General features: G+C 28.1%; 5 protein-coding genes and 2 non-coding genes across 7 annotated transcripts; 3 read left to right on the top strand and 4 right to left on the bottom strand.

Moving 5' to 3' along the window:
• Positions 1–467: 467 nt before the first annotated feature.
• Positions 468–2,406, bottom strand: BX664DRAFT_271971 (cytochrome P450). The gene is made up of 6 exons (XM_051541171.1): positions 2,145–2,406; positions 1,963–2,036; positions 1,744–1,903; positions 928–1,685; positions 694–843; positions 468–628 (listed from the first exon to the last, which is right to left on the bottom strand). The coding sequence occupies exons 1-6, from the start codon at positions 2,369–2,371 to the stop codon at positions 474–476; spliced, it is 1,524 nt and encodes a 507-aa protein (XP_051404573.1). The 5' UTR covers positions 2,372–2,406; the 3' UTR covers positions 468–473.
• A 3,346-nt stretch (positions 2,407–5,752) lies between these two features.
• On the top strand, positions 5,753–6,326 carry BX664DRAFT_310009 (uncharacterized protein; the record flags this gene model as incomplete). Its single annotated transcript, XM_051542535.1, has 2 exons — positions 5,753–5,999; positions 6,079–6,326. The coding sequence occupies 2 exons, from the start codon at positions 5,753–5,755 to the stop codon at positions 6,324–6,326; spliced, it is 495 nt and encodes a 164-aa protein (XP_051404572.1).
• An 824-nt stretch (positions 6,327–7,150) lies between these two features.
• BX664DRAFT_t3 lies at positions 7,151–7,222 on the bottom strand. The gene has a single exon. It is a non-coding gene; the product is annotated as a tRNA-Gln (tRNA).
• Positions 7,223–7,328: 106 nt separating this feature from the next.
• Positions 7,329–7,400, top strand: BX664DRAFT_t16. Its single transcript has one exon. It is a non-coding gene; the product is annotated as a tRNA-Gln (tRNA).
• A 713-nt stretch (positions 7,401–8,113) lies between these two features.
• Positions 8,114–9,742, bottom strand: BX664DRAFT_381623 (uncharacterized protein; the record flags this gene model as incomplete). The annotated part of the gene is made up of 3 exons (XM_051548977.1): positions 8,114–8,504; positions 9,053–9,253; positions 9,632–9,742. The coding sequence occupies 3 exons, from the start codon at positions 9,740–9,742 to the stop codon at positions 8,283–8,285; spliced, it is 534 nt and encodes a 177-aa protein (XP_051404571.1). The 3' UTR covers positions 8,114–8,282.
• Positions 9,743–10,821: 1,079 nt separating this feature from the next.
• On the bottom strand, positions 10,822–11,660 carry BX664DRAFT_10945 (uncharacterized protein). The gene has a single exon (XM_051539694.1). The coding sequence runs from the start codon at positions 11,516–11,518 to the stop codon at positions 10,907–10,909; it is 612 nt and encodes a 203-aa protein (XP_051404570.1). The 5' UTR covers positions 11,519–11,660; the 3' UTR covers positions 10,822–10,906.
• Positions 11,661–13,214: 1,554 nt separating this feature from the next.
• On the top strand, positions 13,215–14,239 carry BX664DRAFT_320118 (enhancer of rudimentary). The gene is made up of 7 exons (XM_051543067.1): positions 13,215–13,265; positions 13,351–13,394; positions 13,527–13,541; positions 13,694–13,725; positions 13,798–13,864; positions 13,927–13,999; positions 14,068–14,239. The coding sequence occupies exons 1-7, from the start codon at positions 13,263–13,265 to the stop codon at positions 14,188–14,190; spliced, it is 357 nt and encodes a 118-aa protein (XP_051404569.1). The 5' UTR covers positions 13,215–13,262; the 3' UTR covers positions 14,191–14,239.
• Positions 14,240–16,176: the final 1,937 nt, after the last annotated feature.

The following is a 16,176-nucleotide window of genomic DNA, read 5'->3' as shown; positions in this document are numbered from 1 at the left end:
CATTTTGTCGTTTGAATGGGTCATTTGCAATTACTGTTTAGCGTGCATAAAAAGCGGAAGTTACACAAAAATTGTAAATACGAAACGCGAAAAAAAAAGGAATCTTTTTTTTTTCTTACTTTCCTTTCCCTACAAAAAATAAAGTCAAATTTGTCATATCATGGGTAAAACGGTATTTGGGAATGACGATAGTGGAGAAATAGAGGAGTGTACTTTAATCTTGTTCGAGTCAAATGAGACCTTTTAATGTTATTGCGTGAGCTTGAGTGTATGTGATCGAAATGACTCTATGTTTGGTTTTCAAGATATATATACATATACACTTTATTATTCTACTTTTCAATCATAAAAGTTACAAAACAATAGTATTAAAAAAAAGAAAGAAAGGAGAGAAGAAGATTAATCCAGATAGATAGACAAATAAACCAATAATAGCTAAAAAAAAAAAAAAAAAAAAAGATATACTATCCTATTTATCTTTTTTCTACAGTGACCTTCATTCCATTCTTCATAGGTAGAGTCAAGGAAATTTGATAAGTGATATCTTGACCAGGGACTAAAGAGAATTTATACTTGCGAACTAAAAACGTGATGGCTACCAAAGCTTCCAATGTAGCAAGATTTTGTCCTAAAAAAAATAAATAAATAAAATAAGGATATGTGCACCAACATTTATTTAAAAGAAGAAATTACCTAAACACACACGGGGACCAGCATGGAAAGCAGGCCATTTGCCTTGAGTTTCTCGTCGTAAATCACCATCTTCATTTATCCATCTTTCTGGTTTAAATTCTTTTGCGTCAGGACCCCAGATATGTTCCACACGACCTTGAGCATAAGGACCTATTAAAAAAAAAAAAAAAAAAAAGAAATAAAAAAAAAACATCAGTATGATATTTATTGACATTTATTAAACTTCATACTTACACCAGAGAACATAATCACCTTTTCGAATAGGTGTACCGTCAGGTAATACATCATCCTTGAGAGCATATTTTTGATTAAGGGGTACAGAGGGATAGTGGCGTAAAACTTCATAAAACACAGCATGGGCATATTTCATATTCTTGATAGTTTCAAAAAGCAAGGCAGAATCAGCTAAAGATTCATCAGTGATAAAAGTATTGATTTCATCCAATAGTTTGGCTTCGACACGAGGATGAGACATGAGCATATAAAAAGTCCAGGATAAAGCTTGAGCAGTAGTGTCACGACCAGCGATGACAAAGTTGAGGACGATATCACGAAGTTCATCATTAGTAAGAGGATCCCCTTGAGCATTACTTGCTTCCATAAATCGAGATAGTAAATCCTTATGTATTTCACCTTTCTTGAGTTGTTCACGACGTTGTTCCGTTACCTTGCGAGCAAATCCGTCTACTACGCGTAAATGACCATTCATACTTGTCTTCCAGGGTTGTGTCACACGTGTCAATTTTTCAGTAATAGGCCAGAGAGGATTAATGAATCTTTCAAATGTAGTTCGTTGAGCTTCATCAAAAGATTCTGCAAAAGGTACACGACCTTTAGTACCAAGAGCATTCAAATGGACACCAAAACCAAGAAGAATAAAAGAATCCAAAGTAAATTTGAACATGATTTCATGAAAATCAATAGATTCATTAGTTTCAGTAGCCTTGTCCCAAATATTTTCCATCATGAAATGAATTTCTTCCACAAAGACACTAAATATATATATATTTAGTATATAAGAAATATAATGATAATAATAAAAAAACTTACTCTGTAAATTGGTCACGGAAATTCTTGATATTAAATATATGAGAAGCAGTTTTACGTTGATATTTCCATTCTTCACCATTGGCATTGAAGATACCATTACCAAACAAGTCGTTCATTGATCCATGAAATTCAGGACCTTTGATATAATTTTCAAAGTTATCTACAAAAAAAAAAAAATTAAGTAAAAAAAAAAAAATATCATAATAGAAAAAAACTTACTCTTCAAAACATATTCAACATTTTGAGGATCCAAAGTAAGAATCTGTCGTGGAACACCCAACACAGAAAAAGTACTATTAAAAAAAAAAAAAAGATAAGTGAAAAGAAAATCCCACTTTTTTTTTTGAATGGGGTACAAATGATTCAGTTCCCGCAATTCAATTTTTTTAAAAGAAACTTACATTGTCAAAGCATTATATCGATGATATGCTTCCAAAAACAAATCATGAATTTGATCTTTATATTGAATCAATAAAGGTAAATTTCCCACTAATGGATGTCCAGGTTGATATACAATTCCTTTACGATTTTCATCAAATATTGCTCGATCATTGTAATAAGCTGCTAATCCAACAATAGTTGCTAAAGCTGCTTTTCCAATAATTCCTGTTGTAAAAATAGAAGACATTTAATATTTAAATAATTTTTAATATAAAATAGATTAAAAAAAAAAAAGAAAAGAAAAGAGAAATAATAAAATAAAAAAAAATCTCTTTTTTTTTTTTTTTTCTTTTAAAGTGCTGACTCTGAATGAGGGAAAAAATGGGGATAAATTTGCTGTACTTTCACATGCTACCATGATATTAAACTTTTCTTGACTCCACATTTTGATCTATACAATGTGTTTTTTTCTGCTTCATAGTCGCTATTTAAAACACGATCATTTTTTTTTCTTGTCTTTCTTTGCTTTATTGATCATTTTACCCCCATCCATTCATATGAAAAAAAAAAAGATGATGATATTTAAAAAAATAAAAACATACTGTACTTATTCAATTCATCTTTCTTTTAACTTATGATCTTTTCTATATAACAAGATTATTACTCTTGTTACACGTATCTGATTTTACTATAGTTAGAAAGATTAACTTTTTTTTTTTTTTTTTTTTTTTTTTTTACTAGTAATCAAATAAAATAAAATAAAATACAGTTAAAGCATAAAGATGATTGATTTGATAGTTAAATTATATCTCTTCCAACACAGATACAATATTCTTTGATCAATATAATAACACATTATAGATTTACACTTTTATTCAATAATAAATGAGGGAAATTCAAAAATAAGATATCGCAAAAATAGGAAATAAAATATATAATAAGGATAGAAAAATAGATGACAAGAAGAAGAAGAAAAAGAGTGGCAATAGTTCCATTGAGTATAAGAGATTTTGAATAATAGAAAAAAAAAATCATATATTTTTTCACTATTTTTATCCTTAACATAATCCCTTCTATTATTCCCTTATATTGTTTTTAGCTTTTTTTCTTTTTCTTTTCTTTTCTTATCTACATTATCTCATTATCAACAAAATATGAACATATGTTAAGTTCATTACCAAATTTAGCTTACTTAAATTTTATTGGCTGTCAAAGGATCATCCTTCTTCTTTTTTTTTTTTTTTGCTTTACAAAAGTTGATGCTCATACGCAGAATCAATCAATCATCATCATCAAGTTGAAAATAAAATACTATAGATCATAATTTATGAATTTACAAAAGAAAAGTGAGGCGATGTTGTTAGCGGAAAAGAAACGAGAAAACCAAAGATAATAAAAGTCTATATAAAAGACTTTTTTTTAATAAAAAAAAAAAAAGATGATGTTTTATTTCAAATAAAAAAAAAACTTTTCTATCCCATTACTGTAAAGGTATTATTTATGATTGAGATCCTTGCTTACTTAGAGTAGAGCAGTCTTGCCGAACAAGATATCATAGAACAACCAAAACAAGTCCTTCTTTTTTTTTTACGGTGCACATCCAAAACAACCTTCTAATGATTTTTGGTCCAACTTGATTCCTGAACGACAACAGGATGATCTCGCCAATGCTTCTGCCGTATCATCGTATTTTCGTACCTGTAATATAAGCGTGTAATAAAAAAATAAAAAGAATGCATTCATACATAAATAATACGTCTTGCAGATGGAATCGATCCCATTGATATGTAGTAAAAATAGTTGTAATAAAATAGAAACTTTATTGAATAAAAAAAAAGTATCTAAACTAACGAGTACATTACTGTATATAATAAAATCATGAAAAAAAAAGTCAATGAAAGAGAAAGAGAAAGGAAAATGAAAAATAAAAAAATAAAGAAATAAAAAAGGGGACTTTGAAATTTATTCTACTCTTTTTCTAAATTTTCTCTGAGCAAAAGAACTTTACTGAATGAAGAATGTCAATATGTTTACCATATAATAATCATCATAGGAATTATTCATGAATATCATTCAAACTAATTAAATGTACCAACAAAAAGTACCTATTATATTTTTTAATACATATGATGATTAAAATTTTTATTTTCCTAACACGTATAAAATGAGATATAAATTTTTCAAGCATAGATAAAAAAAATTTTTTTTTCTTTGTATTTTAAATAAACTAAAAAGGAATCTCACTGACTTATTACTAGTCCCATATTTTTTATTTTCAATCTACACACAATTTAACAGTAACAAATATATATATATACTGTATAAATACATGTACAAAAAAAAAAAAAAAAAAAAAAAAAAACATCATCACCTCAAAAATGAACTTAGTGAGACTTCTCAAACAAGCAGCACTCCAACAGGATATATTTGGCGATATCATGACGGACATCGATCGACTTGAAATCCAATTTATGCAAGCTTATCCTACATACTACGATCTAGCACAAGAAGTTGGAGAAAAAAAAAAACCAAGAACTGAATAATATGGCGCTGCAATTGGTACCAAAGGCTTTGGAAATCTTTCATAAAAAAATCTTTCAACCACGTACACCCTTCAAACTACAAATGTATAATAATGAAAGAAACGACTATCTACGACTGTTATTCAAGGAACTTGGAGGCAACTTTCGTATTAGCATATTCCGTATCCATATATAATAAAAATAAATGCATTCACAAATAAAGAATAAAAAAAAGTATATCTGTGGAATCAATTATATTGACGTGTGATAAGGTAGTTGGAATAAAAATAAAAGTTTTATTAAATAAAAGTATGATTACTATAGCTCAATTGATATACTATAACTAAAGTTATTATAAAGAAAAGAAAGAAAGAAAAGAAAATAAAAATTACCACACTTCTTAAAAGATAACAATAAAATTCGGATTTTGAAAATCATCATGCTCATGGTCCATAATCACTACCAAGGAAGATATATATATCAAATGTATAAACGTTCCAGGGCAACTAATATAATGAATCATTACACATATGATGATAACATCACATCAATGAGAAATAAAATACTAATAAGATTATACGCCCTGTATAACAACAGTATTACAAACAAAAACAAGAATAAACAAAAACGAAAATAAAATTTGATCACCAATCATAAATATAGTATGATGATACTGGTATTACGTGTCACTCACCACTTATATATACAAGACCAACAAAACTTTTTGTGTAGATACTTTGTCTCCTCTTTTATATTTTTTTTTTTTTTTACCATACTGTATCTACAACCAATTCCACAACTGGCATCAAGGCAAATTCATGGGCAGGAAAAATATCTGACATGTGGGATGGAATCTATATTGTGCATCAAACACTTGGTAAAGGAACCTATTTTATTAAATCATATCAAGATAACGATCCTAGACTAAAACGGGTGCATGGAAATCGATTAAAGTTGTATCAGCTGCCTGATGTTTTCTGGAATCATCCTTTTGACCGAATCCTTGGAGATGATCTATATATATATAATAAAAAAAAAAAAAAAAAAAAAAAAGGTATAAATATAAGATCAACTTTTCAATCAACTTACCTTCACCACAAATCAAAATGGAACCTACGCCATATTCTTCTACAAATCTTACCACATATGATACCTATTCCTTGTTGGGTTTAACATCGACCATTGCTGCCTTGGGAGAAGATCCTTTCTCCATTGCCTTACCCTTTGAAGATAATTTTGACCCATCGTCTGTTGAGACACTGAACAATGCTGCCGTAGCCACTGAAGACCCTATTCAAGACAGTAACTGGCAATCCTCAAGTATCGATGACCATCCCTTCTTTTCGCCAACCGGTCCTTTTATCTTGAATCATGAGGATATCTTGATGCTACTTGAAATTAACACTTGCCCACCTACAGCAAAAAAAAAAAGTACAAGAGAAGAAGTTAATCGAGGAGGCCTTGAAGTCAGAAGAAGACCAGAGTTTGGTGCCACTTACACTACGACTATTACATGATAGGTTTGCTAAACCGAAGAATGCACAAGAAGTTAAAAACTATCGGGAATGTAGCAATTCGTATATCAAGAGTCTTTACCGTGAAGCCAACCTTTCCAACTTTAAAAAGTTATTGAAGAAGATACGTAAAGCTGATGCCTGGTGTCATGTTGATAAAAGTTGAACGATGGAGGCCATCTTTTGTTGGGGCATGGGATGTAAAGAAGAAAACGAAAACAAAAAAAAAAAAACAAAAAAAAAAAAAAAAAAAAAAAAAAAAAAAAAATAGTTCAACGACCGTCTTATTTTCGTTTTCAAAATTCGTTTGTCTTCAAAATTCGTTTATAAATATCATTTTTGTATAAAATATTTTAGTATAAATACCCTTCCTTTTCTTTTTCTTCTTTTTTTTTTTTTTTTAGTCATTCAGAAAACAACGATATGCGTAAAATAAAGCTAAAGAATGCATTCACAAATAAAGAATAATAAAAAAAATACATCTAAAGATGGAATCAATTACATTGATGTGTAATAAAGTGATATGAATAAAAATAAAAGTTTTTATTAAATAAAAATATAACTACTAAAGACTAGTAATTGATATACTATAACTAAAATTGTTATAAAGAAAGGAAAGAAATAAAAAGAAAATAAAAAATTACCACATATCTAAAAAATAAAAAATAAAAGTACGGACTTTGAAAGTTAGTACGCTCATGATCTTTTGATACTATCAAGAAATATATACAGTACTTTACTTTTTATTTTATTTTACTCAATACTTTATACGTGTACTTGCGTAATCAAGTACTGGTGGTCACTAAACAACTTATTCTCTTTCAATCATCCGTTTTACTTTTTCAATTTTGAACTTATAAACCAAAAAATCACTCAACACCTTTTTTTTTTTTTTTTTTTTGAACCTAACAACCAAAACATCACTTAACAACGCCTATACTTTAACATCATACTTAAGATACAAAAAAAACATGAACAGGACAAAAGAGAAGGTCGCACCGAGAATCGAACTCGGGCTGCCAGATTCAAAGTCTGGAGTCATAACCATTAGACCATGCAACCGTAATTGATGGCTTAGACCGAAATATTTATTATGATCCAGATGTTAAATTTCTCTCAAAATTAAATTAGATTCATAATATATATCGCGGTTTCAAACGTCGTACAAGGTTGCATGGTCTAATGGTTATGACTCCAGACTTTGAATCTGGCAGCCCGAGTTCGATTCTCGGTGCGACCTTCTCTTTTGTCCTGTTCATATTTTTTTTGTATCTTAAGGATGATGTTTTAAAATATAAGTGCTATGTGATGAGTGATGTTTTGGTTGTTAGGTTCAAAAAAAAAAAAAAAAAAAAAAGGTAATTCGGATGATTGTGTTAAGTGATTTTTTGTTTCAGATGGCCAAAATTGAAAAAGTAATCCGGATGATTGAAAGATAATAAGTTAAATAATGAGCATCAGTACTTGATTACGCAAGTACACGTACATGTATGTATTACTATTTGACTTTGTATGTAAAGGTTAAATCATGAGCAGAGCTATTTTCAAAGTCCGTTTTTTTTTTTTTTTTTTTATATTTTAGGTATGTGGTAATTTTTATTTTCTTTTTATTTCTTTCTTTTTTTTATAATAACTTAAATCGTAATATATCAATTAGTGATCTATAGTAGTTATGCTTTTATTTAATAAAGCTTTTTATTTTTATTCATATCACTTTGTTACATTTCATTGTAATTGATTCCATCTTCCGATGTATTTTTTTTTTATTCTTTATTTGTGAATGCATTCTTTAGTTTTATTTTACGCATATAGTTACGAAATACGCTGATACGACAGAATATAATATGGATAGAATATAATATGGATAGAATATAAGATGAATAGAATATACTGTAAGTGTTATGTTCGGTAAATGAAATATGAGTATGACCTTTTTTTTTTTTTTTTTTTATTATTTATTTTCTTTTTTCTTTCTTTTACAAAAATTCCTTTCTTGCCACAATATACAATTTTCGCGTGGATTCAGTAGAGGGTTTAGTAAAATTGTGGTGTAAGTCTTGTAAGACAATTGGTATCAGAGTTTCGGCCTCGTACTCGTGAACTTCTTTTTGCTTTTGTTTGATTATGCCAATAGTGTCCAAGTATGGTGGAATAAGTGCATCAATTCTTCTTGATCTTCTGGAGCGATTTGGTATGATGATTTAGGAGTCAAAAAGGGATGGTCGTGTATATTCTTATTCTCTTCTTTTGTCCATTCATTATTACTTAGGGTGTCGATAGATAAATTCACCGAGTTGGAGTCAACATTGGTAGAGTCGGGTGTATTGTCAGAGATACAGTATAGCTTTTTTTTTTTTTTTTCTCGACAGTTAAGATTTTTTTTTGTATCTTAAGGATGATAATAAGATGCAAGATGGATGGATGTGTTAAGTGATTTTTCGGTTGTTAGGGCCAAAATTGAAAAAAGTGTTAAGTGATTTTTTGGTTGTTAGGTCCAAAATAAGAGAAATAAATAGGATGATTGAAAGATAATAAGTTAAATAGTGAACACCAGTACTTGATTACGCAAGCACACGTATAAGAAAAGAGATAAAATAAAAAAGAAATGTAAAGTAAAGAAAAATAAAATATCAAATTTGGAAGGTAGAAGTTTGTCTCTTGCTATAAGGAACAAAGTGAGGCAATCAAAAGTAATAATCCACCAGTACAACTAAGATGGGATGAGAAGATGTTTTTATTATAAAAATATAATATAAATGACTGGACTAAAAAAAAAAAAAAAAAAAAAAAAAAAGGAAAAGAAGAAAAAGGAAGGGTATTTATACAAAAAAAAAAAAAAAAAAAAAAAAAAAAAAAAGATTCGAGTCAAAGGATATGTGACAAGGTCTTTACCCCCTGAAAAAGATGGTCCCCATCATTACCAATTATCACTCTCTTAACTTTTCTTACTAATGTTCGTAATGTTTGAGTAGGTACATCATTTCTCAATAATCGACGAAGATATCCTCCGCGGCCCAAGGTATATTTGTTAAGAACGTGACAGAAGAAATGGTATAATATCAGTAAACAGACAGGCAGACAAGACAGAAGTAACTATATATGTGCTTACGAGAATATATTAGTTGTTTGATGTAGAATATTGAAAACAATGTAAAAGTAATTGTTGACCAAAGAATAACAGATAGTTTTTTATTGTTGTAGAAATAAAATAACGTATTTATATATAAATTACAACTAAATGTATCATTGTTGTAATGAGGAGAACAAAAAAGGGACAAGAAAAACAAGAAGGAAAAAAAAAAAAAAAAAAAAAGTAGAAGAGAAAGAAAAAGAAAAGGTGAGAAAAAACAAAAAAAAAAAAAAAAACAAAAAGGAGAAAAGAAAATAAATAAAATAATAATCATGGAACTCAGACATACACATGATTCTTTTTTTTTTTTTTTTATTGACTAATTTCCTTAACAATGATACCCTTGACACTGTGGATATGACTTCATTCCCTAGTACAGTATGCAAATTGAAGGTAATCGGGTCAAACTTCGTATAATTATCCAAGGTAATTGTATCTTGATTAAGATCCATGATTTGTAGGCATTATATTTTTGATGGGATTAATCTTTTTTTTTCTTTTTTTTTTTTTTTTATCTTTTTATAGTGTTAAGGATTTTTTCGTTATTGGGTGGATGATTGATTTATAGTTTGGATGGATGATGTTATTAATATAATAATATTAATGATGGTTTGTTGTAGTGAGCACCAGTTTCTTTATAAAAAAAGAACAAAAGTAATTTAAAAATAAAAATGAAGGATAATCCAAAAAAGGAAATGATGTGTGGGGTTTGATGGATGATCAAATTAAATAAAATAAAAATGATATGAGTAAAAGGAGTTGATGATGTGTAAGAAAGGTTCAAGTGTAGGTAAAGGATGATGGTTGAGTAATTGGCTAGTAATCAGGTAGTTTATGGCAAGATAGATAAGTCGATTGGGTAATCGATGTAAAAAAAGAATAATATATGTAAATGAAGACGATTGAAAAAAAAAAAAATAATAATAACAGGTTTTGATTGTAAAACTTTTAGATGTTAATTATCCAAAAGTGTGACCAGATGATTGAATGATTTTAAACAAATTGATTTTTTTTTATTTTTACAAAATATTTCTTGACGAAGGTAAAAAAAGATAAAAGAAAAAAAGTGGATATTTATATAAAAAAAGAAAATATCATCTGATGATGATGTTATAAAACAAATTGTGTGAATTTGAACAAACTGTGAGATTTTTGACAAACTGTGAGATTTTTGAGCAAACAATTTTTTTTTTCTTTTTGACAATTGATTTACTATATATAATGGGAAAAATTATATGGATAAAAAAAGAGAATAAGTATGGTAAATATAAGGAAGAATAGTGATAGATATATGAGGATAAGATATATGAGTTTAAAAAAATTATTATTTTTTTTTTATATTATTTTTTTTTCTTGTTTTCCTTTTTTTTTTTGTTTTTCTTTTTTTTTTTTTTTTTGTATTTATCATCCCTCGGCTTACCAAAAGATGGCCCCCATCATTGTATAAACGTCCAAGGATCCATTTTTTTTGATTTTTCTAGAAAAAGCAACCAGTGTATATCGTGGCAAGTAATCGCGCAACAACCATTGTAAATATTTATTCCTTTCTTCAACATAGGTAGCCCTTGTAAATTCATCATAAGGTTTAACAAGGTTGGAATGTATCAAGCGAAGAGTCAAAGGTAGGAGGTTTTCTTTTTTCCAGTTCTTACACTAATCGTTGTTTTTCTTGTATACAGGCTAATTGCTCGACATAGGCGGGGGGTACTCATAAGTAAGACTTGTTGACTATCATCGGTATTCATGATAAAAGGTTGAGTTGGATAAAAAAAAGGATGATGGTTGATGTTTAAGTTTTCAGTACTAGACCATTCAGATGTATCTTCGAACAAGGATTGTTTTTCCACTATCTTGTTATTCACCACTGTACTCAAAGTGAGCGTGTCTGTGTCCAGCCAGGTGTACTCATCCAGCATGAATTGATTGCTTGAATTAGCCATTTTGTTAAAGGTATATTGTTTATAAAGAGAATAGGTAAAAGATGATATGTGTATCAATTTTTTTGACTCTTTTACAGTTTTTTTTTTCTTTTTTTCTTTTTTTTTTTTTGATAGATCATCTCCAAGGATTCGGTCAAAAGGTTGATTCCAGAAAACATCATGTAGCTGATACAAATTCAACCGGTTTCCATGCACCCGTTTTAGTCTAGAATCGTTATCTTGATATGATTTAATAAAATAGGTTCCTTTGCCAAGTGTTTGATGCACAACGTATATTCCGTCCCACATGTCAGATATTTTTCCTGCCCATGAATTTGCCTTGATGCCAGTTGTGGAATTGGTGTAGATACGGTATGGTAAAAAAAAAAAAAATATAAAAGAGGAGACAAAGTATCTACACAAAAAGTTTTGTTGGTCTTGTATATATAAGTGGTGAGTGATACGTAATACCAGTATCATCATACTATATTTATGATTGGTGATCAAATTTTATTTTTGTTTTTGTTTATTCTTGTTTTTGTTTGTAATACTGTTGTTATACAGGGCGTATAATCTTATTAGTATTTTATTTTTCATTGATGTGATGTTATCATCATATGTGTAATGATTCATTATATTAGTTGCCCTGGAACGTTTATACATTTGATATATATATCTTCCTTGGTAGTGATTATGGACCATGAGCATGATGATTTTCAAAATCCGAATTTTATTTTGTTATCTTTTAAGAAGTGTGGTAATTTTTATTTTCTTTTTATTTCTTTCTTTTCTTTATAATAACTTTAGTTATAGTATATCAATTAGTAGTCTTTAATAGTTATATTTTTATTTAATAAAACTTTTTATTTTTATTCCAACTACTTTGTTACACGTCAATGTAATTGATGCCATCTTACGATGTATTTTTTTTATTCTTTATTTGTGAATGCATTCTTTAGTTTTATTTTACGCATATAGTTACGAAATACGCTGATACGACAATAATAATATCTATGTTAATTGATTTGTAGTGAGCACCAGTTCCTTTTATAAAAAAGAACAAAATAATATAAGGTAAATTTAAAATGCATGTCCCAAATATGGAAATAGATGTTTGATTATTTGATCACAATTGATGATGATCAATAAAATTAAAAGTACTTGAAAATAAAAGCTTGATGATTGCTTGAAAAGAATAAAATAATAATAAAACTTAGGATAATTGATTCCTTAAGAGTGGCCAAGATGATTCGATTTATAAATCTTTTAAAGTTTCTTAAAAAAAAAAATTAAAGATCTCTTTGACAAAGTAAAAAAAAAAAATAATAACTAGGTACTATGTAATAAAAAAAAACTCAAGTCAAACCGATAAAAAAAAATATAAATGGTGAGAATTGGTAAAATGGCAGAATAAAGAAATAATTAATTTTTTTTTGTTAATATCGTACAAACTAATCAAATGTACCAACAAAGAGTATACATGGTATTTAATACATATGATGATTAAAGTTTTATTTTCAAAATAAAATAAAAGAAAAGAAAAAGACTTAAAGACTTGTAGTAAAATAAAGCTAAGGGATGATTGTCACCAATAGAGTGACCAGATGACTGATTTAAAAATATTTTATTAAGTATTTTTTTTATAAGCTAAAAAAAAAGTTGAGATATTTATATAAAAAGAAAGGATGCACAAGATTGATCATCCTGAACAAAATGTCAAAGGAGATCAATTTCAGGTAATTTTTTTTTTTTTTTTTTAATCGTCTTGGATGATGAAATCCCGTTCAACATCAGCTATATTGAAAGTTATTTTTCTCCCCATATTATCATCCATATCATCATCAATTCTTGTTAAATTAAACAATGATTATAGAAGTATTTCATTTGAGAAGGTAATTTATGATATGACTGAACTATTTGAAAATGTTGTTAAACAGTGCTGCCAAAGCGTATGATACCTTTTTTTTTCTCCGCCAATGTTTTTCTTTTCTTTTCTTTTTTTTTTTTTTTTTTTCTTGTCCACCATCTTTATTCTTCTGCAAACAGTTCACTGATGGTAAATAAAAAAAAAAGTATAGATACATGTCCAAAAGGGAATAATAAAAAAAAATGAATATTTTTATTTTTTTTATTATTATTAGACAGCGCATACTATTTTATTGATTCAACCTACTAATGATTCTTCGTAAGTATTCCTCTCTCCCCCCCAAAAAAAAAAGTTGAAAAAAAAAGAAACACGTTCCATTGCCACGTTTTTTTGACTTGTTGGGAAAAGGAAAAATAAAAATATCTGACTTTATTTTGTTTCTTTTTGTAGTACCCGAACATATTAGTAAAGAAATAAGAAATGAGAAAAAAAAAAAAGGATGAAAGATGATCATTGGAAAGGGAGTGGAGAAACAAAAGGATGAAGAAGAAGAAGAAAAAAAAGGGAGTTAGGGAAGAATCGTTTATTGATGTTATATTCTTTCTTTTTTTAAATAGTGATTTCGATACTGTAGCTTTGGCGATGGATAGTAAGTAACATATGGTATGTAAAATTTTTTTGTGTTATTTATATCTATTATATTTATTGTAAACTACAATAGAGATAGCGTCGCTATTTGAAGAACGTCTTTTAGAAGAAAATCCACGACTGACCGAACTCCAATACCGGTAATCAAGAGGATGATATCAAGTTAGTTTATAAGTCCGTAGTTTTACTAACATTTTCTTAGAGCGGAAGATCTACTTCGTTTTATAGATAGTCATCGAGAATTTGTTGCTCTTGTATTTGAAAATGGAAGTCGTGTAAGTAAAAATAAATGATTAGATAAAAAGTATGTTACTGATTTTTTTTTTTTTTTTTTTTTGCATAGACATATCAACCACATGATCAAATTTGGGTGAAGAATAAATTGATCTCTCATCTTACTAATAAACAACGATCATCATCATCATCATCATCATCAGGAAGAGGAAGAGGATCACGTAGATATTAGTTGAATTAGTTTAGAGAGAAAAAAAAATAATTAAAGTGTTATATATAATAGTAAAAATAAAATAAAATAAAATAAAAATCGTCTTTTTTTTTTTTCTTTTCTTTACAGTAATCCATCAAAAAAAAAAAAAAAGCTGATCGTGGTTTTTTGTAGTCGATCACGCCAACTATTTCCATATAAATCTATCAGTTATACAGTGTCTTCAAAGTTTTTTGTCGTGTCACAAGAAAATGCTTTTCGTGATGTTATAAAATAAAATATCGTACTTTCCCAAAATGAATGTCGCATTATCACTTTTTCAGATATCGCTCTAGAGATGTCGGTAGAGTACATTAAAAACACACAGCACATTGATGATAGCTTGTTTATTAATAATAAAAGACAGAAAAGAAAAGTAACATAGGCTTTTCATATTTTTAGCAGCTTTGGGTGTTGTCCATCCTTTTTTTAGTATCGATCGATTGATGATTGATGATTGATGATTGATGATATGTGATAACGGATGATTGTATATTGGATGATTGTATGATGGATGATATGTGATAATGGATGGTTATATGTTGGATGATTGTATGATTGTATGATGGATGATGAAACATTGTCGTCAATCACTGTACAAATTTCTGATAAAATACAAAATACTTCATTCTAGTTACCTTCTGATAGAACAACATTTTCTTTTTCTTTTCTTTTTTTCTTCGAAAAATGTCAAAACACTCTTTTATCAAGCAACATGATAAATCAATATAATAATGATGACTCATCACATCAATGGAAATTAAAAAATGGCAATAATAGGTATGCTGTGCACAATCATACTAACATTTAAAATAGAACACTAGAAAAAAAAGAAATCTAGTCATTAAACTAAAACACGACAAAAACAAGTCAGTATCATGTATCACTTAGTACATAAATATTGTAATAATAGAATTTAATGTAGAACATCTATGTAATTAACTTTATTATAAAAAGAGAAATGTTGCTAACACTAAAAAAAAAAAAAAAAAAAAAATGATGAAGTAGATACTAAAAAATAAAGTAGATGATAAATTAAATACAATATAAAGAGAGAAATGTTGCTAATACTAAAAAAAAAAAAAATGATGAAGTAGATACTAAAAAAGACAATGATAAATTAAATACAATAGAAAGAAAGAAATGTTGTTAATACTAGAAAAAAATGATGATGAATTAGATACGATATAAAGATAGAAATGTTGCTAATATTTAAAAAAAAACTGATAAAACTCGCTTACATCTTGTCTCATCATTTTATCTACCAAAATTAGCTCATAATTGCAAGGGTGATTCATTTTCTTATAAAGGGATCCCTTTGATTTAACTTTTTTTTTTTTATTTATTTACATTACATTCATCTTTTTGGCTTACTGCTTCCTTTTTTGTCTGTCTTCCTTTTTCTTTGATCTGCCTTTTTCTATACAAGTACTCTTTAATAGTTCAAGCATCTTTGTCTGTTTCTCCATTGATCTACCTCTTTTTTGCTTTCTGGGCTTGACCGTGGTCGCTAATGCGCATTTGCGTGGTTACGGTCAGCCTTTTCTTTTTTTTTATTCAACAATTCCGGGATGGTTATCGCCATCCTACTTTCACCGTAGCGATACGGTGATCACGTTACACTTAAATGGTAAGCTAGTGAAATATTTTTATCTGGATAAATATCACTCATTTTTTATTTTATTTTATTTTTATATATGTTAACTTGGTGAACTCAATTGGTGGATTTCCTTTTTTTTTTTTTTTAACTGCTCTTTTTTTCATGATATCTATTTTCTTATATTCTCTATTTGATTATGCGACAATTATATTTTTTTTCTTCTGTCATTTATTTTCTATCCTTACGATATTTTATTTCCTATTTTTGCGTCATCTTATTCTTTGAATTCCGTCAATTATTATTGAATAAAGTGTAAAAGCGGTCTTTTATTTTTTATTTTCTTCCTTTCTTTTTTTTTTTTTTATATC

This window comes from Halteromyces radiatus, assembly GCF_025201355.1.
Source record: "Halteromyces radiatus strain CBS 162.75 chromosome Unknown BX664scaffold_1, whole genome shotgun sequence".
In the NCBI taxonomy this organism is placed as follows: Eukaryota; Fungi; Mucoromycota; class Mucoromycetes; order Mucorales; family Cunninghamellaceae; genus Halteromyces; species Halteromyces radiatus.
This window is presented reverse-complemented; position numbering and strand designations above follow the sequence as displayed.